Below are 26,522 nucleotides of genomic sequence, written 5' to 3'. Positions count from 1 at the left end.
GAGGCGCAGGGCTCCCCCTGTGCTGGTGTTCTAACCTCCTGCGGTCCCCCGTGGGGCTGAGGGACATGATCTACTAGCCTGGGCCCCCCAGACTCCGGTGTGTGAAGGGAATGTGGGGAGTGTCTTTCTCCTCAGCTGGTGGCCCAGTCAGTGAGGGCTTGTTGTGTGTGACCCCCAAACTTATTTTTCTGGGGGTCAGTGGCCCGACCCCACCCCTGCTCTAAACCATCCCTGGTGCACTAGCTGGTGGAGTGGTACAGGAGCAGATCCAGTGCTCCACCCACTAGCCATCCCTTCCTATCCACACACAGGAGGGGAAGTAACTGCCTGGCAGTGTTTGCTCCCTCCCTCACGTGAGAGAGCAGTAAAAGCCACCTGGCAGCATGCCAAGCTAACCCAGGGGAAAACCAGAAAAGCCACACACGTGCCAAGTGTGAGTCGCTATTATTTAGATGACAACATGGGCCCCCTAGTGCGAAGTGCTTCCCCAACACAACCAGGGCTGTGGAGAGCTTAGGTTCTATGGCCACGAGGGGGACAGGCAGCCATTTGAAAGGAGAAATGACTCAAGACCATACACAGCCTGCGTGGAAATGGAATTGTAATAAATACATTATGCATTGGCCAGGAGACAGTGGAGGTATTAAAAGCAGCAGGGTCTCGTTGGCCATCCAAACCAACCCTAGGCCAGATGCACCAGGAGATCGGCACGCTTTCTTCAGTTCCAACCTAATCCCTGGGAAAAAGTGGCTGCTAGTTATGAATACAAAGCTGAGTGCCCAGCATACGCGGGTTCTCAAGCATCCCAGGCAAAGAGAGAAGATGAAAGAGCAGAAAAAAAAAATCAGACTGGTAGTTGCAGGGCCTCAGGCTAGGCAATCAGCAACAGTATGCAGAATGTGTGAGAGAGAAATATGCCAGGTGCCTGCAATCACCGCAGATCCTGAAGCAGGGAGTTAAAAGCACACACTGAATTATGAGCCGCTAACATTGTAACTCTGCCACTGACTTCCTGTGTGGCCTTGAGCAAGTCTCCCTGCCTGTTAACGTGGGAATTGCAATACTTCCCTACCTCTCTTCAAGGAGTACAAGCAGTAAAACGTATCTGCGGTAGCAGCCCAAGCCCCAAAGTGGGAACAGGGCTTCATGGTCCTGAAAAATACATACAGAAAATCCCTGCCCCTCAGGGCTTAGAACAGGACTACTCAATATGTGGCCCATGGCCCGTTTGTTTGCGGCCTGTGGTGCAGTTTGGGTTTACACAGGGATCAACCCACAGCCTGCGGGAGAGAGCGCCAAAACAAAAAGCAGTCAATATAATCAGGGCTTGACAAATCAGTGAATCTATCGCCCGGGGCAAGTAGATTTCAGCCGGTCACCCCATTCACCAGCAGCGCGCGCGCATGCTCAATGCAGAGCTGGTGCATGCGCAGTGCAGGGCTGGCAAGTAGATTTTGCCGTGGTTTGTCAAGCCCTGAATAAATGGTCTTCTGTTGAGATGCATTTTAGTAATTGAGTTCCTGGACTGTCATTGCTCATTAAAAGTGCTGTCATATGGGCAGAAATGGAGTAAATGTTGCATTTTATTAATATCAGCAGACCTGACTTAAATGGGGCCTGCGTGTTGTGAAGTCTTGCCTTAATCTTTGTATTCATGCCCGTCAGTGTGAAAGAAGCTATTTGCATATATTTGCTTATACAGTATCTGCAACCACACTTAAGTTGCAGTCCTCAGCTTTGTGCTGTGAGTATCATTGTGGCCTCTGGAGCTTCCAAAGTTGAGTAGCGCTGGCTTAGAATCGGTGAGGTCTTATTAACTAGTTTGTGTTAAGTACCACAATTGCCTCTACACATTTTTTTTTAATATTATCCCTGTTGTCTTGAACTCCCTCCCTTGCCTTTGCTTCTACCATACGACTTCTTGTCATAAGCCCTGATCCTCCAACCACATCACACATAAGTAATTTCACACAGGAATGCAAAGGGGAGCAAAATTAGACCAGTGGTGGCTGCTTTTGAAAATCCCATCCAGAACAGCAGAGATTTTCAGAAGTGACAATGTGTCCCTCGCTGGATATTCAGCTTCAAAGACACCTGATTTTCAGTGCATGGAGGATGAACATTTTCTGATGGCCAGGTTCAAGTTGGGTGCCCCCAAAATCCCTTGAGAAATCCTTGGCCAATAAATAAGAATTACCATCTTCATTACGGACAGGAACAGCGACAGAGGACCTAGGCAGCTGTTGTATTCCAAACTGAAACGTACAAAGAGACTGTTCGCTTCATCTGTCTAATGCTAAGTGGCTGCTGCAGGAAGAGCTGAACTCATCTGATCCCAGAGCACAGAGAACAGACAGACTGAGAAAACAGTGGTTCAGGCAGATTCTGCTACTCTGTGCGTTAATACCCAGACAAGCTGCTTTTGTCTTTTCCTTTGAAGACACAGTGTAGCAGGACACTTTTACAGTTAATTACAGAAATGTCAGTTTCAAACTCTTGTGGAATTAATCGCATTTTCTGCTAAATTGCAGCATATTGGTTGTTTTTGTGAAGGTACTCTTCGACATCCATCACCCTCTGGTAGACGAGCAAGTACACGACAGGATAAGCTTCACACTGGGCATTTAATCTCAATACCTGTAGCAGGGCTGTCAGACTTTGCTACCTTGCATCTGCTAAACATCATTACAATAAAGTAATGAAAGTCACGAGAGAGATTTGGGGAAAATTTTCTTAAAAAAAAAATCTTGCAGTAAGTGGAGATGCAAAAATAAATCGACCAAACAGATTTCTAAAAGTGGGGTTTTTTAAACTTGGAAAAATATGTAGCAGTGAGCTGTTACTTTGTCATCAAATAAGATCCTGATTCAACAAGACACCCAAGAATCCAGAGTAAAATTTTGTAAAAATTACTTAGGAACTTAAGTCCCATTGTGTTTCAATGAGGCACCCTGCAAGATGCAATCTTGTAGCTTGAGCAAATATACCTCTGATCAAGCTAGTCTAGTAAAAATAGCAGTGTAGCTGCTGGGAGTGAGCAGTGGTATAGGCAATCTGCTCCTAGCACACATCTAGCATCTTGGATAGGATCCGTCTAAGGCCGCTAGCTCTGCCCATCACTCACACCACCACAGCGTCTATTTTTAGGGGGAGTTAGCACCTGTACATCAACTCCAGCTGGAAAGGACACAACCAGCGCAGCCATACCCAAACACTCTTCAAGTGACTTAGGCACATGAAAACGGGATCTTAGCCACCTAGTGCCACAAACTCCCCCTGACTTTTACACTCGGGGGGCTTAACCACCCTCAGCGCCTCTGCAAATCTACCCTGCACCACTGAGGCGCTTCTTAAAAGTGTAGCCTTTGACTGAGGTTTTCAAGGCAGCAGATTCATTTAGCCGGGAACTGGGCTTCCAAATCCCTTCGAAAGCTTTCAACCGCTCAGCTTTCGCCATGTGTTCAAATCCCATTGGCTTCCATGGGATTTAAACTCCCTTGCCTAAGAGCTTTGGGGCTTGCACCAATGTCTCCATTTTTACTACATCATCTTTTTGTTTCCCCTTGTGTTCCCCTTTGCCATCCTGAAATAGTGGCCAGTTCTCTATTGCGCCACCGGGCCCAGCTATGCGTTAAGCATTTGTATTTTTAAATACTGGGCATTGTGGAAATATTAAACATTGTGGCTACATCTACACAATGAGTTTTCTCCGCAAAATATATGCTAATGAGGGACTCATTTGCATGAATTGTGATCTCATTTGCATATCGTCTTCCTATCCGTTTTTGCAATGGGTTTTTGTGCAAAAATGGATTGGCAAAAAATGTGCAAAGGAGATCATGACTCATGCAAATGAGTCCCTCGTTAGCATATTTTTTGCGGAGAAAACTTGTAGTGTAGATGTAGCCTGTGGGCTAACGTATGCCCAATTGGCACACCCCTGCTTTGGGCCCAGAGCAAAGTGACACTGTCAAGCATGGGCCTTGTGCCTCAGAGACACAAAATAGATTAGAGCCGTGAGTCTCTCTACCCTCCATGGGCCTCATCTTAGCAGGGCCTCTAGTCACAGGAAGTGCCTGTCGCACACATATGCTAAAAGAGTACATATTAGGGTAGGTGAATTGAGTGCCTGGAATTACATGAGGATAAGGATATGAATTGAGTGCCTGGAATTACATGAGGACAAGAATATACTAGGCATCATGTAAACTTGTAGGAATGAGGCTAATCAATATCATGTGGTAATACCAGGGTATAAAATATATTGGAATGACAGAGTCAGTTGCACCGGTGAGGGTGTGGTACTTTATGTGGAAAAAAGTATAGAGAGTCAAAGTAAACATTTTAAATGTCTCCAGCTGTACTACAGAACATCTATGGATAGAAATTCCATGCTTGTTTCATGAAATTATAGCAGCAAGAATATACTACCCACCACCTTGCCAGGAGGCAGACAGCAATTGTGAAATGCTCTGGGAGAACAGAGAGGCCATAAAAGTAGAGAACTCATTCATAAAGGGGGATTAAAACTACCCCCAAAGTGACTGGATCCACATCCTCAGGACGGGATGTGGAAATAAAATTTCTAGACACCATTAATGACTGCTTTTTTGACCAGCTAGTACTGGAACCCACAAGGGGAGAAGAAGGTTTTTATTTAGTTCTAAGTGGAGCACTGAGTCTGTTCTGAGAGGTGAATACAGTGGAAGCGCTTAATGTTAGTGACCATAATATCATTTACACTTAACATCCTTGGGGGGAGGAAGACTAAAGAAACCCACCACAGAAGCATTTATTTCCCAAAAGGGGAGCTAAACAAAAATGAGGATGCTACGTATACGGAAATTTTTAAAAAACAAAGTCACAAGAATAAAATGCCTGCAAGCTGCATGGAAATTGTTTAAGAACGCTATCATGGATGCTCAGATTAAATCCACACCCCAAACACTGCAGAGTAACAAGACCAAAAAATAATGACACCCCGGAATAAACAGGGAAAGAGGTAGTTATAGGCAAAAAAGGCATCTTTTAAAAATTGGAAGTTAAATCCCCCTGAGGAAAACAGAACAGACCATGACGCTATTATAGTGTTATAATATGATAAGCTAACGTAATGCCATGGAGATTAAGCTTCTCAGGTATGTTTCCCTGTAGAAGGATGAGCTTGATTTAATCATATTACATGAAAAAAAAAACCACTCAGGCTGATTCTGGTACCTTGGGCTGATACGGGAATCACAGCTAGAAGCTGAAATAGCAGCCAACACTGCAGAAACAAGTGCTCCATTCTCATGCAAATAAGGGGAAGTAAAAATAGTTTAAATTATGGAAAATGCCCTGGACTCCATCTCTGAGTGAATACTGCACATGTGGCTCCAAATATTCATATGAATTTTCAAACAAGTTCACTTCAACTTTGTCGAAATCCCACTGTCTTTGCTGTTCATGAACAGTAGGGCAAATGGAGTTTATTGGCAGGTATGTTTGCCACAAGAGCTCACTTTCAGTGAACATTCAGAACATTTGCTGAAAACAAATTATGAATTTGTAAATCACAAGACTTTTCTCTGGTCAGTGGATTCACTGACTCAGGTGTCCAGTCAAAAAAGCCCAAATTGCTAATACTGAACAATCACGGTGAGCCACTCATACTATCTCTACAAGCTAAAAATCATTACTGGGCATGTAAACTTTGACTAGGATCATTCCAAAATAGAAAAAAAAAAAAGGTACACTTCATTCATTCCTTCTGAATTAATTATTCGCCCAATTCTAGTACCTAGGGTTAGGAATTTGGGGTCCAAGTTGGCATTTACTTGAAAGAAATGCAGATGTGGTCACCCTTTTATAATGAACTTTTCACAATGATAGCAGTGATGGTACCACAGAGATGTCAAACTCCCCTTTCCATATACTTTCCCCCAAATTCTCTCTCCATACGTACAGGCCAATTGTATTCATTTTGCCCAACCTAAAGTTTTGCCAGGTAGAAAATACTTAGCGCAAAAAAACTGAAATACAAAATTTGTCCCTGTTGTAGCATCAGTGGAGTTGCCCTTGGGATAAATTTGGCCCAAAGTATTAACTACTACTACTACTAATAAACAACAGACGCTTCTGAGCTCCCCTTCAGCAGTTGCCATCTACCGAGAGAACATCATCAGCCTCTGAAATTGGCAACGTTAGAGCCATAAGACACTGGAAAGCATTTTGCATGTTGGCTTGACAAGCCAAAGAAGAGATTTCAGTATTGCATATATTTAAGCGCATAATGGAGTTCTCGGATTGTGTAATTGGCCTGACCCATGCCACTTCCATCAGCATCCCCCCCAAAACTCTTAATCCTGGACACAGTGTGGGAAATAGTCATTTCCATTTTAATTATTAAAAACATTCCACATGAGGAAAGCTGCAGCTTGACGTTAGCCCTCTGCAAAGGATACACGTAACCTCCATAGTGGAGCGATATAGGAAACACTCCATATGATCCCCGTGGAGTTTCTCACCGCCCATGTTTTGAAATACTGCCTGATTCCCAAAGATTTATGGTTCTTTCTATGACAGCAGTTTTACATAGCTCCATATCAACCTCTGATCTCATAGGTCATATGAGGCGCAGAATAACATTCTTAAGCGACATCATGTTACCTGACTCCCTAATTCTAAATAAGGGTCTCCGGGCCTCCTGGCCATTTAGAGAAAGTTAACAGGTCTTCTGGAAGGAGACGGGAAGAAGTTTTAGAAAGAGGGAGGAGGGAAAAAATTATTTATGGACACTCTTCCGATAGCAGAACTTTGCACTTGCATAAAGCCTCCCATTGGAGGATACGAAAGTGCTTGACCAATGTAATTTTCCTAGCAGGCGTGAAGTTAAAAGCACTTAAGAATAGGTAAGCTACACCACAGTGAACTTACGTGGTTTGGCCAAGGCTTCAAAGTGAGCCAGTGGCACAGAAGGGACCTGAACCCAGTGGTTCTTCCTTCCTGTTTCCTGCCCTAAGCACCAAGTAACACGAGGCTGGGTCCTTTAGTCCCCCAAGACAAGGAGCCTTAGTCTTTGATCAAGGCTGCAGAGCCTCCAGTCCCTAGGTCAAGAGTGTGAAAGAGACCGTTCTCTTTCCCTGAGCCCTCACTGATTAGGAACAGGCCCTTCTACCACCCTGGTTGGCTAGAGGACTTTGGGGAAATTCCACCCATCACTTCTCGCCCACCTCTCCCTGGAGAAGAGGAATGCTGCTCCGGGGGAGTGCTCAGTCCTGCCCGTTCCGGGAAAGGACATCAGGAGAGCTCTGACTGGTCAGATGGCAGAGGGGCATGCTGGGAGAAGACCGGGTGGGTTGGCCAGTGAGCTCAGTGGGAGCACGTCCTGAACTAGAGACCAGGAGATTGTCCAGGGGGCAACCCAGGCAGGCAGAGCAGATCCGGCCCAGTGGCTTGACCAGCACAGTGAATGAGTCGAGATACCAGGACCCAGGACTCTCCACACCATGCTAGGGGATCTCCAGGCCTTTACAAACAAGTCACTGTCTGGGAATGCCCAAGCGGTACCAGTAGCCAGAAATGCCTTTAACCAGGAAGCTTCCTGTAGGAAGTGTCAGAGGGGTAGCCGTGTTAGTCTGAATCTGCAAAAGCGACGAAGAGTCCTGTGGCACCTTATAGACTAACTGAAGTGTAGGAGCATAAGCTTTCGTGGGCAAAGATCCACTTCGTCAGATGCATGACATGCATCTGACGAAGTGGGTCTTTGCCCACGAAAGCTTATGCTCCTACACTTCAGTTAGTCTATAAGGTGCCACAGGACTCTTCGTCGCTTTTGTAGGAAGTGGACACCCACGCTCGGCCCCTCCGATAAATACCCCGTCTATAGGGAACAACTACACACATTCCAAAGCTACAAAAAATATGCTCAGGCATGAGGACCTCGCGTGACATGAGGAAGAGGCGGAGAATAACGTCAAGAGACTAAATCTGTGCTTTAGGTACCTCTGGGTGCCCTCAGAGTAGATGTGTTCACCCCTCTCCTCCCCCCCAGTAGACCTCTAGTTGTTTTGGTTGTGGGTGCCGATTCCAAACACTGTGTGTGCTTCCTAGATGATCACAGGCAGCTTCTGAGTTGTGGAGAACACCACAGATCATTCACAAGGGCAGAGAATTGTGCATAGCAAGGTGTGACACAAGGGCCTTTTTCCCCCCTGAATATCTTCCCTACCTGCTCCAATAGACAATGAAGTCAAGTGAAGCCTTAGAAGCAGATGTTTGCTCTAGCCAGAATGCACCTATTGCAATGCATAGAAATAGCTGAAGAATTCCAATCTCCTTCGCCTGGCTCCTGCAAGCAGGTTCTAAGTTATGCAAATTACTGTCTACTTAAATAAGTGATCCATTATAAATACCAGAAATCAGGCAAAATGCTGGAAAACTACAGGGCTGTACCTGACTATACCAATATAATTTAGAGTCCCATATGTGCTGCTGTACTTAAGCAGTGTACACCCTCCACTGGGCAGAACTAGGCGTTTTCATCGGAAAGGAGACAGATTTTTGGGCTGGGGCCTCAGCTGGCATAAATTAGCAGAGCTCCACTGACTTCAAACGACTGCTGATTGACGCCAGCCAACAGTTTGGCCCTTCCATTCTGAATAATTTCAAACCCTCTTTAGGGTTTTGTTTGTCCAAGAAAAAAAAAAGTCGCTCTGCTGTCAAGTCGCATAGAAACTAGACTATGCAGATATTTGTGGACGTGGTGCTATTTACTTAGCCATCCTTTAATGCCCTTTCCAATTCTCACGGCATTCTGTCTTCTAGCAGATTATCGAAATAGGACTTGAGAAAGACACAGCTCATTTAAATGAACAGTAATTTAATTCTTTCGTTACACATTCCCGGAATGAGACAAGGAGAGACCGTCAATCTCTACAGCTGGTGCCCAGGTTCTGGGGCAGTGAAGCTACAAGAATTCTAATTGCACCAAGGGGATTTTAATACATACGCTATGAGCGACCGTGCTGGGAATAGCATCTTGTGCAGCACTTAATCTGTATATTTAAAACCAAGTAGTGAGAACTATCCCCACAGGCCCTGTCAGCTAACATTTCCTGTGCAAAGAATCCTGCCTGAAGAGAATCAATACACGTGCCTTGCCTTAACGGCCAGTCTGGCTGAAGGAAGCTAGAACAGGTGCCAGGGGGAAATGCGGTCACGAATTTTTCAGCCACATTTTATCAGCCATTTACTGCATTTTTTACTCTGGGTGGGGTTGTTTCCTACAAGGGCAAGCATGCATGAACATAAAACGATACTCTTTCGATCTCCCACCATGAGTTATCAGAGGCCACCCAGGAGGCTGGAAAATGAATTGAAAAGCATGTGAGCAACTGGATTTCTTTTTCAAGGAGGAAATGGCCTCTGGATTGTTCGGGGAGGATCCAGGGGCTATGTTTTCCCCTTGGCAGGTCCCCCTCACGAGGGGAGGGAAGCTAAGGGGCGGGAGCATTCTCAGAGGAACGTCTTACATGCCTCACTTGGGGTTGCCTGGAGACACTGACATTGCGACAGAATTAGAAAGCCTTGAGCAGGAGGGCAAGAAGGCACAAGTGCAAAGTCAGCCGTGGGCTATATGTGGCGCAGCAGTTGGTGCCCTTCTCCCCTCGTATGCACTTTTCCAAACACTTCTTAAATCTGTCCTTTGACGTCCAGGCCAGTCCTCTCTTGCTTTTGCTTTTCACAAACTCGCGAGGCTCGTTTTATCGCTCTTTCCTTGTTTTGGTGGCCGTTTCTCCTCCCCTTTTCTTTCCGGAACCTACCATCACCCCTTGGGTGTAGCCGTTGTGGATCCCCTCTCATGGCTGGAGACCGGAGAGCAAGGAACAGAACGGAGTGGACAGAGCGATTGATAAATATTCCCTAAAGAACATGTATCCATTGCCCCTGAGAGCGTATCCAAAATAGCCCTGCTCATGGCAGCTTCCTCGCCCAGCATTTGGATTGTAACACACAAGTTCTATTGAAGAACTAGAAGATTGACTGGCCATTGCTCAGGCCCTTGAGGGCAAGGAGCTGCGGGTGTGGGGGGTGCAGGAGTCAGGGCAGGAGCTTGGGGATGTGAGGGGTTCAAGGAAGGAAGCTAGGGGAGGGGGCTGCAGAAGTCAGAGATGTGGGTTGGGAGGGAGGCCTCAGGGGAAGGGATGGGGGCCTTCGGGGATGGGGTGGGGGCAGCCAAAGGCTTCTTCCCGGAGCCATGAGGCCCACCCACCGGCTACTCCCCGGGCCAACCCAGGGCATCAGGGAGTGCTCCTCAGAGCCAGCCCAGGGCAGCAGGGGCTGCACAGCCCAGCCAGTAGCTGTTCCCCGGGGCAGGCCATGGTGGCGGAGGCTGTGCTGCCGGCCAGTGGCTGCTCCCTGCCCCCTTGTGATCTTTCTTGGGTATAACCGTCCCCCTGTGGTCATTCATGAGTATAACTCTCCCTGTTATCACACCCTCCCTTTCCCTTTGATGAGACAAAATGCATTCCAGGCACATCCCATTGTCCTGGCACAACCAAACCCTGACCTGGCTTTAAGTTCTGATGAGAGGAAGCTTCCTACCAAAGTTGGTGGTCCTAGCTCTTACCGTGTAGGAGCAGTTCTAGAACAAACTGCCTCACAGACAGACAAACTCTCTCAAATACATAGTACATAAAAGATCTCAATTCAGCCAGCTCCATCCGTTTCATTTAAAATATTGTTATTTGATGCAGAATAGAAACACACATGCATATGGTCTTTCTGGAGAGCTCTCTTTGCACTGTTGTCTTTTTTGGTCCTCAGGTTAATTTAGGTTAAATCTTATTTGTACCCATAAATTCCCCAAACACTTCTGTCTGTCTGCCACGGAACAACACGGGAAGCAACAGCGGCCATGAAGAACAGCAGCAGCTGAGGAGGTTTGTTGCTTTCTCTCACAAGTGGGCCTTGTCACCCTTCCAGGAAGCAGTGGCAGCAAGATGGCTCTGGCACAGCCTGACACCCACATCGGGTTATTCACGGCCAAAAGCGGAAGAGGAACCTTGTTGCTGTAACACCCGAAAGTGGGGCTGCGTCTGCCACTATTGACTGAAGCGTAGCATGAATGGGCACAGACCCCCTCACCGGCCAAACACAGGCAAAATGCAGTTCCTAAGCATCTCAGGAACTGAGATGGATACGCAGTGACTTGCCCAAGGTCACTTAGGAAATCTGTGGCAGAGCAAGGACCTCAACCCAGGTCTCCCTGAACCCTCCTTCCTCTTTATTAGCTACAGCTGTTTGCCTTCTTAAATCCATAGGGTTATTTTGCAGGAATGCCTGACTAAAGCTAACTTTTTGGGGGGAGCTAGGGGAACTGAGGAAACATGAAACATGGCCCTGATTGGTGGAACTGGGCTTAAAGTGTGAGCACATTCCAAAAAGTTTAGCTTTTCTTTTTAAAGGTGTTTAGTTTTCATCTCACTTTGTTCTAATGCCTGGAGGGTTTGCAGAAGTGCTTGGGCCCTTCCAAATACCTGATGGCCACAGACCTGCTGGGGTGAATCCTAACAATCCTACAAATGTGGGGCCATCTAAGCATGTGTGTTTCTGTGTTTTAAATTCTTTACACATAAATGACACAGAGTTGGATCAACACTGCTAGTGGTTTGCATTGCACTTGTGCTTCTGCACCACAACTAGCTTAGTCACTGGAGACTCCTGCTCTTTGGCACATTCTGCACCACAGAAAGCCTTCCAGCATTATTTTATGTTGTGGGGACACACAATACGCACTACGGGGTGTATACCTGAAATGCAGATCCACTGGTGTGTGACAGGTCCCCGAAGCTATGTCTACACTGCCGGGTTCTTGCACAAGAACACGGCCACGCTGCCATGTCTGAGATGTGCTTTTGTGCAAGAGTGCCCAGGGCAGTGTGCAGGGGCAGATGCGGGGCCCCGGGCAACATAATTCCACAGGGCCCCCCCTTTGCCACAGCGCATGCGTGGGGCTTTTTGAAGCGCGGGGCCCAGGGCGGCCGCCCCGCTCGCCCTGCCCTATATCCGCCCCTGGCAGTGTGGATGCTCTCTTGCGCAAGAAAGCTCTGATGGCCATTTTAGCCATAGGGCTTTCTTGTGCAAGCAACCCCTGAAGCGCGTCCACACTGCCCTCTTGCGCAACAGCTCTTGCGCAAGAGAGCTTACACTTGTAAGAAAAGAGTGTAGCTCTTGCGCAAGAAGCCCTCTCTTACCACGCCGTACCGTACATTTTCTTGCGCAAGAGAGGGTGGGCAGTGTGGATGCTCTGCAGGTTCTTGCACAATAACAGCCGTTCTTGCGCAATAACCCGCCAGTGTAGACATAGACCTATTGTGCCCAATCCAGAGGAGCTGAGCTGTTACAGCCCTCATCTCCAAAGGCCTGACTCTTTAGCTCAAACTTGAGAAACCTGGGTGTGTCCAACAAGGGGGTGACCATCACCCTTACCACAGGGCTGTGTGTATATCGATGGAGGATGCACACATCTGTTAGAAATATTACAGTAGTGCTTGTCCGTTTAAACCAAGAGCAGGGCTCCGCTGTGCCAGTGGCTGCACTTACACAGAGCGAGAGAGAACGTCAGAAGGGAAGATCCCTCCAACCCAGTATCCTCTCTTCCGACGGTGCAGCAGAGGGGATGAGCAAAGCAAGCAACGCTCAAGTCATCCATCCCTGTCCCACTGTGGGAACCGGGCCAAAAAAAAGTTTACCCCAACTGTGAGCACAATTGTAAAGAGCATGTAAGTGTCTGCAAGATAACAAACACACTGACCTATAACAGCAAATGCTGATGGGAAATACTCCCAGGTTGCTTTCAACAAAGACTGCTATAAACTATGGACGTTAATGAGTAGTCGACTACCCTGTAAGCGTATCAAGTAGTCAACTGGAGTACTGACTACCCACTTCCTCCTCTTGCTTCCTTTATGAGATACAGCAGGAGGGAGGGGAAACAGGAGCTGGTGCTGGGGGGAGCCGGATTAAAAGCCGGCTCCCCCCAGTACCGTCTCTATGGTGCCGCCTGCCCCTCTCCCCCCACTGCCTTTATCAGAGGCAGTGGGGGTGGGAATAGAGGAGGCTGCTTCGGCAGCAGCCCCTGTCTGCAGCAGATGGGGCCTGCTGGCCCAGCATGCTGCACCTCTTCATTTTAAATGTATTAAGAGCCAGGAAGCTCTTGCTACATTTAAAATGCAGAGGCGCAGTGCGGGTGGCTCCTGGAGCCGGCACGAGCCGGGACTGCTACCCCCGAGGCTCTGCAGAGCAGCCCTTCTACACGACTAGTTGTGCAGTCAGTTAGCCAGATAACTGCAATTTAGCATCCTTACTATAAACAGGTGCCACAGAACCGGAGAGAGAGAGAGAGAGAGATTAGACCTAACCAAAAAAATGAAGGGGGGGGGGGGGCTATTGACATGATCCAAGGACTATGTTGAAATCACCCTTGGTGACAAAACAAAAGCAAAGCAAGAACTGGAAATCAATTCACCATATTTCATGCATTGGACATTAGACCTAATTGGTGGCCCTCCTATTGAGGTGACTACTGCACCCATCACTTTCTTGGTGGCTCCTCCAAGCAAGAGGCTTCTGAAGTGGGGAGCAAAAGTAAATGCAAAAGAACAGATGGAAACTCCTCGAGTAAGATCCATGACCATGTCTACCACCCTCGGAACCCCAGGCCTTCCTCATCCTGGTGCCGAGAAACACCCTGACCAGAGAGATCCAGAGAACATCACCACCTCTGCTGGTTCCAGCTGAATCCCAGCCCCTGAGTGGGATGAAGTGAAATCAGACCAACAACAAGGGCAGCCCCAGCTCATCATAACTACTTCTCCTCCTCCCCCCAAGGACAGTTACCACCATCTCTGAGGCCATCTAAGGGATTGTCAAACAAGTCCAGGGGAGGGGTTCCTCTTCTAAGACTCTCCAGCGAAAAGGAAAGGGAACAAGGGATGCAGTTACGATGGAAGTCTTGTTTACATTTCAAAGGATTTAGCCGTTTCGCTAGCCCATATTTTATCTAACTACATTTTCTGCTCCTAGGTGTTTGTAAGCTTTACAGGCAGGAGAGAGGAAGTTTGAGCGACCTTTTATAGACAGGAGCCTGAGGCACAGAGATGAAGGGCCACACCTTCAGCGGGGGTCTATCGACTAAAAGGAACGGACCCAAAAAACTCACTTGTCCTGGATCGCACCAGAGGTCTGTGAGTAGCCCCGATTTCCCGAGGCCTGGTCTAGTGCCAGCCTTCCCCTGCTCCGTTGTGGTTTCTGTAAATGTCTCCTTCTGAAAGGCCCATTTTCAAAGCAACGCCCATGCTTGCTGGGCTGAGGAGATGAGACACGGAGCTAGGAGGTGCTGCGAGAGCCTTGGATGTCTCTAATTATAACCCTCTCCAACCTGGAATCCTCAAGGACATGAATAATGGCTCTGTTAATAGCCTTGCACTTATTAGTATAAAACTGCAAGAATCCAAAGCCTATGTCAGTAGGTGTTTCAGTCTACCCTCGAAGTGTCTGAAGGAATTCTAAAGCCTATGGACTTGGAGGGGAAGTAATTCAATTTAGTAGAAATGGAAACTCTTTTGCTCTGCTGAATAAAATATCAGGGATCCATCAAAAACTCAGTTGTCTTCTCCACACTGAAACAAACTGAAGAGCACGGGAAGAAGGAAGGTCTCTATGGAGACTGAAGTGTGGAAAGATAAATAAAAGTTTTAAGAAGGGCAGTTCAATTACAAATGCTTCTTTTGATTAATCGTTTGTGGTTAGATAAGGGGGGAAAAGCACCAGCATCGGAAAACAATATCATGTAGAGCATCTTCATTTAACTGGGGCTCAGTCCATCAGCTACAACATGACACTGGATTAAAGGTAGTGATTTGGAGTTTTTGACTCAACTTTACCATAGCTTTCTAGGCTTAGAAGGAAGAGGGAGAGCAGCAGGAGAGCTCTCGCGGGCTCTTCTCCCTGGGAGAGTTACGGTGGCTGAACGCATGAGGAGTTTTCCATATACGTCTGCTTTATTTTTAAACAACCCCCAGTCTTTGCCTGATCAGCACTTTGTGGCAGAAGGAGGAAGCAGAGGAGGAGTAAAGGGGGCTGGAGGAAGGAGGTCAAGGAGGATGGAAATTGGTGATCTTCCCAACGCTTAAATTAAAAATTCCAGTGTGAAACACAATCTAGTGACACATAAGGTGGGGGGGAGGGGGGAAGAAGGGGGAGATTTATGACTTCAGCACAACGGAAATTCTACCAAGAAAGAGCATAAGTCCATCTGTATTTGAATGCCAACAAGTGATTTGGAACCGGCTTCGTCATATTTCTCTCTTCTTCTTCTGTATTTTGAAAAAAATGCAGGGGAGGCTTTTATAAAAAGGCCACTGAAGTGCCCTGATCTGACGTAGCCCTGACCCTTTATATTCCATTTATAGTCTGAGGGAGAATGACATCCCCCCTACTAGCAAACTGTCCAATCCAGCTGCATGTGTCAAGATTGTATTAGGCACTAAGTGAAATATATATATGACCTTTTAGTGTTTTACACAGTGGGTCCTCCTCCAAGGCTCTGGGCTGTAGATCATCTTGACCACTGCTCCTTACCCAGGAATCACTTTTAAAGGTTTTTTGGGGTCCTTTGCTTTTTTAAACAAACAAACAAAATGGCACCAAAGAAGGATGTTAAGAAAGCTGCACCAGCATCAGCACCGGCACCGGCACCGGCACCAGCTGCTGCCCCAGCGCCTGCCCCAGAACCAACTAAACCCAAAGAACCAACAATTGATCTGAAGAGCATCAAGGTAAATGGTTGAACTTACATGGTCACTGAAAGAGCCCCCGAAACACAAAAAAGCAGGAAATTTAGCAGATCCCTATGGGAACCTGCAGTAAATATTTGCATTTGTTTCTGGGTGTGGGACAGCTGTGAAATGACTGAGTAACCTGAACGGCTTTCCTGATTTACCTGAGCTTCTTATTTATCTACATTGCTGGAAATCTCTAAAGCATGGCGCACATTTTAATGCAAAAGCAAAACCTGGAAAGCTCAAAAAAATTTTAACATAGTGGCCAGTGTAGCTGTTCTCTTAGCAACACCAGCCTGGCCCAGAGTAATTTTCCATTCAGTGGAACTGCATGTAAGAAATTTTTAAAAGGAAAAAAGATACACACACTCCAAATTAGAAGCATGAAAACTGAATTAGCAAAAGAAAAAATTTCACTCCTTCCTTCCCTCTCTTTCAAAGTGACTCATTACTTTGCAACTTTCACTCTGAACGCCTTTCCAAATTTTTGGGAGCAGCTGTTGACTCTTTAGTCCTGGGTGCATTTATTTGACAGCTGCTTTGCTTATCCTCCATAAAAGACAACCGTGACAATTCCATCAATTTCCTTTTAGCTTTGCTACCAGAAACATTGATCCTATGGTAAATGAAATAATGAGGTAGAAAACCTTTAAGGGAAATGTTTCAGTGACTATATTTTTCATCTCTATGTTTTTGTTCATAATTTGCTAGTTGCTGCAAAGAAACTAACAAGCAGGAAAATCCTTTCAGAGGTTTTTCTTAGGTTGCAGATTAATCAAATTCGTGTTTTCTTTGGTTTTCGCATGCTAAGTTGAATGTGGTTGGTTTTTTACTTGAAAAGAACTGTCTGCAAGGAGGAAAGTCTGTCTTGGGGAAAGGGAGGTGACAAAGAGGAATGAGATAGTTACATCAACCTGTATCTCTAAGCAACATTATAAATAGTCATTCCCCACCTATCTGGTGAAGCTTCTGGTCAGATTACCAATTTGGGAATCTCTACATAAGAAGTCCTGCCTAATATGGAGAACTGAAGGGTAGAAGATACAGAAACAATTCTGAGAACCATTCTCATTTTAGCCACAATGTCCCATAATGAATTCTGTTCAGGTTAACACCACCTACAGCTGGTTGTTTCACTAACACTTGGCTAGTCAGAGACTTTCAATGTTATGATCTGTTACTTGAAATCATTTAAGCGTCCTTTAACTTTCACAGCCTGACTTTAAATGTTAAGTCAATATTTCATTAACACAACACCAACAAAAGTTAGAGAGAAAATAATATAGATCTTCTCCGCTCCTCTCAATATTGAGTCTGATCTGATCAAGAAAGCTCCTTTCAAGGACTGAGTGGTCATAACTGAGGTTGAGTATAGAACCCCATCTCCTCTGGCAATACTTTCTAAAACTAAAATCTTTCGTTTGACAAATATCCAGTTACGTGGAGGAACATGAGCTGGAGTTTCTATTACATGATTTAAGTTGGTTTGGTGGCTGCATGTGTCCAGTTCATTAGGAAAAAACAGGAATTTTCACCTCCAGTGATCCTAGTTGATCGATCTTTGCATAACTACACAGTAGTATATTAACATTCAAAAAAATAGAAGCAGGGCTTAGGCACCACAACAGTTCAGCATGATCCTATTCTTTGTTCATACTGCTCTGCATTAACACTGCAGATAAACAGTTATTGGTAACAAAACCACAACTCTGCATGTTGTCAGATGGGTATTGGTAACCAAGTCTGGCTCATTTGTACCCAGCACGGTTCGATTTTAGAACAAAAGACTTCTATCTTCGCTCCTTGCTTTAAAAATAAAACATGATGGCTTAAAAAGAGAAATCCTCCTCCTTTTTAAAAGAAAACGACTAAAAAGGCAGCATGGATGAGGTAGGTAGGTATTATTATCATCCCATTTTGCAAATGGGGAAACGGAATAAAAAGTGTTTGGTGGATTTCATTAAACAAAAAAAAAACAAAACAAAAAAAACCCCACAGAATGAAACAGGCTCTAATGCATTTCTATGCCCCATTTCTATGCTCTGGCCATTAGACTCCACTCCTACAAATGTTTTCCTCTTTTTCTTCCCCTCTGGCTAAGTACTTATGACTCCTATTATCAACATATGTCCCAGTCATTAGTGTATTTAATCTCTCAACAGCTTCACAGAGTCAGGGAAAATATTTCTCCATTACTGAAGCTCTGAGAGCTTGACTTGCCCAGGGTGACAAGAAGTTTGTAGGAGAGTCAAGAATTAAAAATAAGACTTTTGAGTCCAGCTAGTGCCTCAGTCACAAGAACAGGCCTGCCTTCTTCTAGTTCAATGTCAGGAGAAGTATGGGCATGCTGCTCATTCAAATTCTGAGCCAAAAGAATACTTCTAAGATTAAGAATTTCTGCCCAAGAGCTTCCTACTTTATTGTAAAACTAATCCTCAGGTCAGGAGACACAGCCAAGAAGCACAAGCCTGCAGATGTTTCCTGCTTTAAAGTGAATCAAACAAGACTTGGGGCAAAATTTTCAAAATCTGGCTACAGGGACTTTGGGACACCTTATCCGAGTCCTCTTAAAAGGTCCTGGCTTTCAGAAAGAGTGAAGCACTCATCCTCTAAAACCCAGGCCCCTTTTTAAGATGTTCCAAACTGGGCACCTAAAAATTAAGGCACCCAAAAATCCCACTACAAGTTTCACCCCATTCATTTCACCTTCAGCATTCTTTTCATCTGCTTTTAACTGCGTTAATGTAAAATAGGTAGCCGCTCCTTTGAGCTGACTGGGGCTGCTTTCTAGCACCACCTATCGACTAAAAAACAGATTAGCATTGATACTGGTCTAAAATGGGAATAATCTTATTCCTCAACCCTTTCTTGATTGAGAGCAGGTTAGTGAGCAGTGATCGAGAGGAGATAGGTTGGGGAAAATGGGGAAAGTGGGTGACTGAATTAGGACAAGGAAAACATCCTTTGTTCCAGCTCAGAGATCTGAGGCCCTGCTTGTCCCCACACAGAGAACAACAAATTTTCAGGAGTCCAATTTCCTAAAACTTTTCAGTATCGATTTTTATTACTACTGTGTGTACGAGTGTATCATCAGGTGCACAGGTTGATGCAGGAAACAAAATATGAATTGTATTAGCAAGGGGAGAGAGGCTGAGTGTTGAATGCATATGAGAATTACAGGAGGGCGCACAAAAGGAACCAGAAACAATTAAGGAAAAAAAGTGTCATGTCTCATCAGTTCAATAAGAACACCCGTAACATTGCAGGCGTGGCTATGAGGACAGATATTCAATAGTCAATTATTGCAGTGGAAGTTAAGAGCCTAAACACATTTGTGGATGTAAGCCTGAGCAAAAAGAGGCACGTTAGTTCTCTCATGCACCTCTTTTATGAGGGCACTCTATGCTTTAAAACAAATACAACAAACCAGACATTGGTATTATGTACAGGCTGCTTACATACAAAACTAGGTTTCAAATATTTTCTTTCCTAACCATTCCAATGAAAACAAAGGCTTGAATAGTGGTTTAAGATGTGGAGCCTATGATTGTGTTTGCCTATGTGTACACTCTTTGACATAGTATTTACAGTCATTGCAGGACTGGTACAAGCTGTCCTGTGGCACCGGAGAGACACCCACCCACCCATTGTATATATGGGTATGTCTACACTACAAAGTTAATTCGAACTAACGGATGTTAGTTCGAATTAACTTTAATAAGCACTACACTAGCGCTCCGCTAGTTCGAACTAGGTAAACTTCATTCTACGAGGACTAAGCTTAGTTTGAACTTACTAGTTCGAATTAAGGGGTGTGTAGCCCCTTAATTCGAACTAGTGGGAGGCTAGCCCTCCCCAGCTTTCCCTGGTGGCCACTCTGGCCAACACCAGGGAAACTCGTGTGCCCCCCTCCTGGCCCCGGACCCCTTAAAGGGGCACGGGCTGGCTACGGTGCCTGTGCCAGGTGCAAGTCTGCCAGCACCCAGATAGCAGACCCTGCACCTGGCACTGCTCGAGCCAGCCACCTGATGCCCCCCAGCCCTCCCCCTCTTCCTGGGACCAGGCTGGCGGCTCCCGGGAGCTTGCCTGGGACCGCAAGAGGCGGGCACCCGCCTGGTCTAGTGCGGACATCGTGGACCACGTCCACGACCTCCACACTAGGCACAGGAAAGTGGCCGTCTAGGGCAGGATAGCTGCCAGCCTGGCCACCCAGGAACAGGTTTGCATGAAAATCAAGGTGGTCCACTGAGACCCCCCGACCCTGAGCCCTGAGTTTAGAATGGCTGTACTGGGTCAGACCAAAGGTCCATCTAGCCCAGTAGCCTGTCTGCCAACAGCGGCCAACCCTAGCGACCCTGGAGGGGATGGACCGAAGACAGTGACCAAGCCATTTGTCTCGTGCCATCTCTCTCCAGCCTTCCACAAACTTTGGGCAGGGACACCACTCCTACCCCCTGGCTAATACCACTCCATGGACCCAACCCCATAAATTGATCTCACTTCCCTTTAAACTCTGTTCTAGTTCTAGCCTTCACAGCCTCCTGCAGCAAGGAGTTCCACAGGTTGACTATTTGCTTTGTGAAGAAGAACTTTCTGTTACTAGTTTGAAGCCTGCTACCCATTCCTTTCCTTTGGTGTCCTCTAGTCCTTCTTTTATGGGAACTAATGAAGAACTTTTCTGTATGCACCCTCTCTACCCCACTCGTGCTTTTATAGACCTCTATCATATCCCCCCTCCATCTCCTCTTTTCTAAGCTGAAAATTCCCAGTCTCTTTAGCCTCTCTTCATATGGGACCAGTTCCAAACCCCTCATCATTGTAGTTGCCCTCCCCTCTCCCACCCTCTCTCTTCCCCTCTCGTACCTCCTCTTCCCAGTCTCCCCCAGTTTTGTTCAATAAAGAGAGATTCTATTTTTGAACACAATTGTCCTTTATTTTGTACATCAGGAAGGGGGGCTAGGGAGGGGTAAGTGGAAGGAGGTGAGGGAGGAATGGGGTACGAGCCCCCGATGGGGAGGACTGGGCTGGCTCTGTGGGTTTCTGGGGGTGGAACCTCTCCTGCAGCCCCCAAATTGCTCCCCCTCCCCAGATGGCAGCCTGCAGCAAGAGCAGCCGTTCTGATGGCCGAGTGCTGTGATGTGCCCAGTGTGGGTACTCCGGGCAATCTAAGCCAGGACTGGTTTGCAAGTGGGGCACCCCTGAGAACTGTCTGTCCGGGGTGGGGGTCAGGTCCCTTTAAGCACAGCCCTCGGCTAGCCTGAGAGAGCAGCTCCACGCTCTAAGTCCTCATCTGATGCCCTGCCGGCACTGCTTCCGGCCATCCTTAACCCCGGTTCAGGGTCCACTCTGTGTGGACATGCTAGTTCGAATTAGCAAAACGCTAATTCGAACTAGTTTTTTAGTCTGGATGCGTTAGTTCGAATTAGCTTAGTTCGAATTAACTAATTCGAACTAAGTTAGTTCGAATTAGCGCTGTAGTGTAGACGTACCCTATTAGATCTTGAGCTTTTGTGGGTAAAACCTCCTTGACCAGATGACTACTTAAACAAGTTACTTGAAAGGCATTCTGAGCTAATTAGAACAGGGGCAGGATTTAAAAAAAAAAAAAAATCAAACTCCTATATTGTACATTACTGCACTTAAAAAAAAAAAACGAAGAAAAACGTAGATGTTGTAGCTAGTCCTTAGAAAAGTGCAGAACTATCAACGTTCTGTCTGATAGACTCACTGGGTCCAAGTCTGAAACCCTCTCCTACCTAGGACAGATTTTGGTGGTCTTTGCAGATGGGGCGGGGCGGGTCTTTTTGTGCAGCCTCACCTTCACCTGCCTTTGTGTTTCGCCTTAATTATAATGGTAAATGCCCCTTCCAGAGTGGCTCAGCATCAGTAAGCCAGATGCTGAGCTGGTGCAAATCAGCATCGCTCCCAACTTCCGTGGTTTTGTAGCCAGATGCTGAGACCGTGGGCTTTGAAGTCGTTTCCATTTGTGCAACGTGAGTATAAAATGCTTCTTTTCCCTGCTGGTACCACACAAAGCACTGTCAGCATAAGGTTCAAGGCCACAGGGAGCGAGCCTGGGATCTCCCAAGTCTGAATGGCAAGGAAGGGGAGAGGCTATTCTAGCACTATAAATGACACCGGTTTTGGAAACCGTGGGCTCCTGGGCGTGGCATTAGCAGAACTGAGCCCCCAGCCCTGGTGAACATTTGAAGACGTTCAGTGTACTAATTTTAAAAAATGGCATCTTAGGCAACTGGTTCCTGCATGATGCATGAGAAAACCCATTGCATGGATGTGTACTGGGATTCCCCCCAAACGTGACTCTTGATGTTTCTCCAATGGTCTCTCTCTTGTTGCATTTACTCCACAAGCAGGTCGTCTCTGAATGGACATAGCCCGGGGTGTAACAGGAGAGGTAAACTGCTAAATGCATTGACAGAAAGCAACACACCCACACACACTGCATGGGTAATGTGATCTCCAAGGCCAGCCGAGCGAGAGAGTGTGCACTGCAGACTCACCGCCTTTGGTGCTGCAGAGGAAGAAACTGGGGTGTTAATAACAGCTCAGGATTTCCTTTGCAACTCCTTGATTCTGGACTCTTTGCCCAGGTCCTCAGCTAAGGCCAGATCTAGTGCCCACTGAAGTCTATACAAAAACCTGCCTCTGGCTCAGCCTACTCAACCAGGCTACTAGGGACTTTGTCGGGATGGGGGGGTGTTCAAAGTGACTCAGCCACTTTTGAACTCCTCAGTCCTATGCAGATTCCAGGGGAGTCCCTTGAAATAAGTCTTACCAAAGGGGATGCTGCAGTATATAGGGACCACTGGGGGGCAGGGAAGACTCAGCCATGCCCCTTCCCACACACCACGTTATAGATTCGCCAGGCCAGCTTTCAGTCTGGTTTGCACCTGTGGCACTGCACAAAGCAGCCCTGCGGCAGAGGACAATCTGGATATCAGAGTGGAAGACATTCTGAAACTGTCACGTGGAAACCAAAGATCACCTCTGATGGTGGGGTTGCAGAGTACTCAGTTTTCCCAAAACAAAAGTTTATCTGATAATACTATTTGGGAGACGGTGGTTCACCTGAGATTTTTCATAATTTCCTCTGTGCACAGAGCCTCTTGTAGATGAAAGCTGGCTTTGCTTGTAGCAAATCTCTCATTTCCATGTTTTGCCCATGTGAAAAACTGTTTGAAAATAGTTTGTACCATGATGCACAATTTTCATACTTCGGTGGTGTTTAAAATTAAGAGAACAATGTGAACTCCTGAAGAAAATTTGTCATGAAAAATGGAAATTAAGGCAAATTACATAACAGGCTAAATTGTCCAAACCCCCAAATAGCTCTTTTTGCTGATAATAGCCAATATATATTCCAGAGGGTGCAGCTGTTAAACTTTATTAACAGCTCCACTCTCTGGAATATTATTGTAACACCCTTTGTCAGAGATCTATGGTAGATAAATGAATGAGATGAGCTCACATAAGTAACCTTCCTTCAATTAGGTTATCTAGCCTATCAATAATAGAGAAATAAGTATCTGCAAGGAGATGTGAAATAGCCACAACTAGAAATTCTCCTTTAACTTCTGATGTTATATTTAGATCTTACACTAGTTACCAAATAACAGCTTTCAACCATCTGAATTATTATACATCACAGCTGCATGAAGAACTTTTTCTAGTCACATAAAAAAAAAGTCAACATTTTAAAGATTTTCCCAAACAGGAATAAAACCCAAAAATGTATTTTTCACAAACTGAAAATGGAGGGGAAAAAGATTGGTTTCAAAATTTGACTTTTTTTAAAAAAAGATATTAGAATTAGAAAGCCAATTCACATTGGAAAGTGGAATTTTTCATTTTGAAAATGTCCAAACAAAATCTTTCGGTTAACTTGTAAAAATGTTGAAAAGGTAAGAAATATGGCAAAAGTGAACCTGCCCCATGATAAGTTTCAGTTTCAACATATCAGCATTTTCTGACACAAAAACTTTTGTCATCTAATTCCCGACCCGCTCCATTACACAGTATTTTAATGTCAAGCAGCAATAACTCAAGTAGCTTTAATATACCAACATGACCACTGGGAGGCATATTAAAACAACTAATCCAGTGGAGACAAGTCAACAGCATTGAATTTCCTACTCACATCCTCTAGATTTTCATGCAATGCCAAATGCAATTAGAAAAGGGACACTTTTACAGATTAGCCCAAATGAATGCTACTTCCCTCTGGAAAGCTAATGGAATCTCTGTAAAATGATACCCTCCGTGCTGCAGCTGTGCCACATTCCACTTGCTGGCATTTTAGGATTGCAAATGAATTAATCAGTTAACTTCATCCAAGAGTTGTTCCATAACTGGCAAGTCTCATAATATGCCATGTTGCTGTAGCTATGTTGGGATTGCAAAGTACTTTGGACTTTGCATTCAAAGACTTTAAAAAAAACAAATTTGCCTGTACGTCATTAGATTTAAGGAGGCATTTGACCTTTTATATTGATAGAGGCAATCTTGGTGCATGCATTTTTTATTTCCCTCTTTTATTGTATTACCAAGGACTTTTTATAAAACCAGAACTTTTCTTCATGGGGCATTAATCTGCTCCTGATGCTTATTCCCCATATAAAAAGACACGGGGCCTCATTCTCCGCTTCCTTGAACGGGGGGGACAAGAAGCAACTCCGCTGAAGCTTTACCAGTTTGATACCAGTATGAGAAGAATCAGAACCCTGGTCATTAGTGAGGCTACTGTGGTTTCAGTGAGGCATGCAACCCTCTGTGCCAATAAGGTGCAGTGGAGAAGATAGCATTTGCAGTTACACTAGTTAGCATCAAAACTTTATTGGAGATCTGTTAACTATGCTGCAGGGAAACCGCACTTTACCAGCTCCGGTTCTTTGAAAATTCCCCTTAGTATATGGTGTTGAACAAATAATATATTCTGGAGGGCTTTAGAACTTCTTCTAAGACATCCTATGGAAGGACATTGCCAGACACGCAGCATTTTGAACTATAATAATTAGGGAAGTAAGGGAGGACCGGTTAAACAATTAATTATAAGCAGATGCAGGATGGTTAATGCTACTGGCTACACGCACTCCACCCTCCCCTTCCAGTTCTGTGAGTATATTTTTAGCAGGCTGGCTGGCAGGCTGGCTCAGGCCCGGCTTGCGCCACATCTCAGCAGCTAACCCTGCTGCGACTTTGCCCAAAAATTAATTTAGGAGCCAGTCTGCCAGCTGCTAGAATACTTTTAGTGCAGAACCACTTATCGGGGAGCCATGCGACCAACTAAATATTTGTCAGCTGCATGGTTACCGGATTACACACAATTTGACATCCCTGATAAGGGATGGCCAGTCAAGTCCTGTTCCAGGGATCTCAATGTCTCGGAGCCTTCTGAGTGGGTTTCTCCACACCTTACGGCTCCTGGAATAAATGAAGCATGCTGGTGGAAAGCTAGTGTGAAAAGGTGGCCCTTGGACTTCATTGTTCTTTGTCCTCGACTAGGCCTGGTCTATACTAGAAAATGAGATTCAGAGATGCAGTTAAGCCAGAGAAGTGAAATCCACACACTTGTTGAGCTGACCTACGCCTTTTTCCATGCACTGTAATCCTCCACCTCTTTGGATAACTACACTTGGCCTTTTCTGTGCTGCAACCCCCTTGCACACTGGAAGCATTCCCATGATCTCAGTATGGGATCTAGTCAGGCTCCCATCTTGAACAGGAGGATCACAAACCTCAGGTTACAAACTCCTGACCAAAACAGGATTCTTCCCCTTTGGGTGTTAAAATCCTTCGGCTGTATCTTCACCGTTTTCTCATCACTTCTTTCTGTTGAGCCAAAGTGACCATCATTCTGTCCCTTTGGTCTCTCCATGCATTGCAATCCCTACGGTCATTCATTATATTTGTTGTTACTCTCTGAATTTCCCCGCAATCTGAGTATTGTCCCACGGGGACAGTGATCATTGCATAGTCTGAGACGTCAGAAAAAGCTATCCAAAAGTTCAGATCTAGCCAAAGCCAGAGTACATTTTGTAACCCTTACTGAACATCACTAAAGAATTAGAAACAGGACAACCAATCTGGTAATTCAGTGCTGGGAGGTGCCACCCTTACACCTCCATTGAACTGACTGCAGGAGCAATGGCTACATGTGTATCCATCCCCTCTCCACATAACTCACAGCTGGATCGAGCCCAGAATGGACTAAAAATAAAATGTATATAAAAACCATGGACTCATAGGGCTGGAAGAGACCTCAGGAGTCATCAAGTCCAGCCCCCTGCTAAAAGCAGGACCAACCCCAACTAAATCAACCCAGCCAGGGCTTGGTCAAGCCAGAACTTAAAAACCTCCAGGGATGGAGATTCCACCCCCTCCCCAGAGAACCCATGCCAGTGCTTCCCCACCCTCCTAGTGACATAGTTTTTCCTAATATCCAACCTAGACTCCCCCACTGCAACTTGAGACCATTGCTCCTTGTTCTGCCATCTGTCACCACTGAGAACAGCCTCTCTCCAGCCTCTTTAACTGTCCAAAGGGAAGTTCCAAAGGCTGCTCTCAAACCCCCCTCACTCTTCTCTTCTGCAGACTAAATAAGCCCAAATCCCCCAGCCTCTCCTCATAAGTCACGTGCTCCAGCCCCCTAATCATTTTGGTTTCCATCTATTGGACTCT

The 26,522-nt window shown here is 45.8% G+C and overlaps 2 protein-coding genes across 2 annotated transcripts in view; one reads left to right on the top strand and one right to left on the bottom strand.

The window, feature by feature from the left end:
- CPS1 (carbamoyl-phosphate synthase 1) overlaps window positions 1-26,522 on the bottom strand; it is a 283,263-nt gene that overhangs the window by 224,380 nt on the left and 32,361 nt on the right. The gene's annotated exons all lie outside the window — the stretch shown is intronic.
- The window catches only part of MYL1 (myosin light chain 1), a 28,529-nt gene continuing 17,568 nt past the window's right edge, over window positions 15,562-26,522 (top strand). Inside the window, exon 1 of the mRNA XM_006127381.4 lies at window positions 15,562-15,821. Coding sequence (XP_006127443.1) covers window positions 15,684-15,821 — 138 coding nt within the window. The 5' untranslated portion in view covers window positions 15,562-15,683. The remainder of the gene's footprint in view (window positions 15,822-26,522) is intronic.

The sequence above is a fragment of the Pelodiscus sinensis genome, chromosome 7 (genome assembly GCF_049634645.1).
Source record: "Pelodiscus sinensis isolate JC-2024 chromosome 7, ASM4963464v1, whole genome shotgun sequence".
Taxonomy (NCBI): domain Eukaryota; kingdom Metazoa; phylum Chordata; order Testudines; family Trionychidae; genus Pelodiscus; species Pelodiscus sinensis.
The sequence above is the reverse complement of the archived record's forward strand: the minus strand, read 5'-3'. Positions and strand labels throughout refer to the sequence as shown.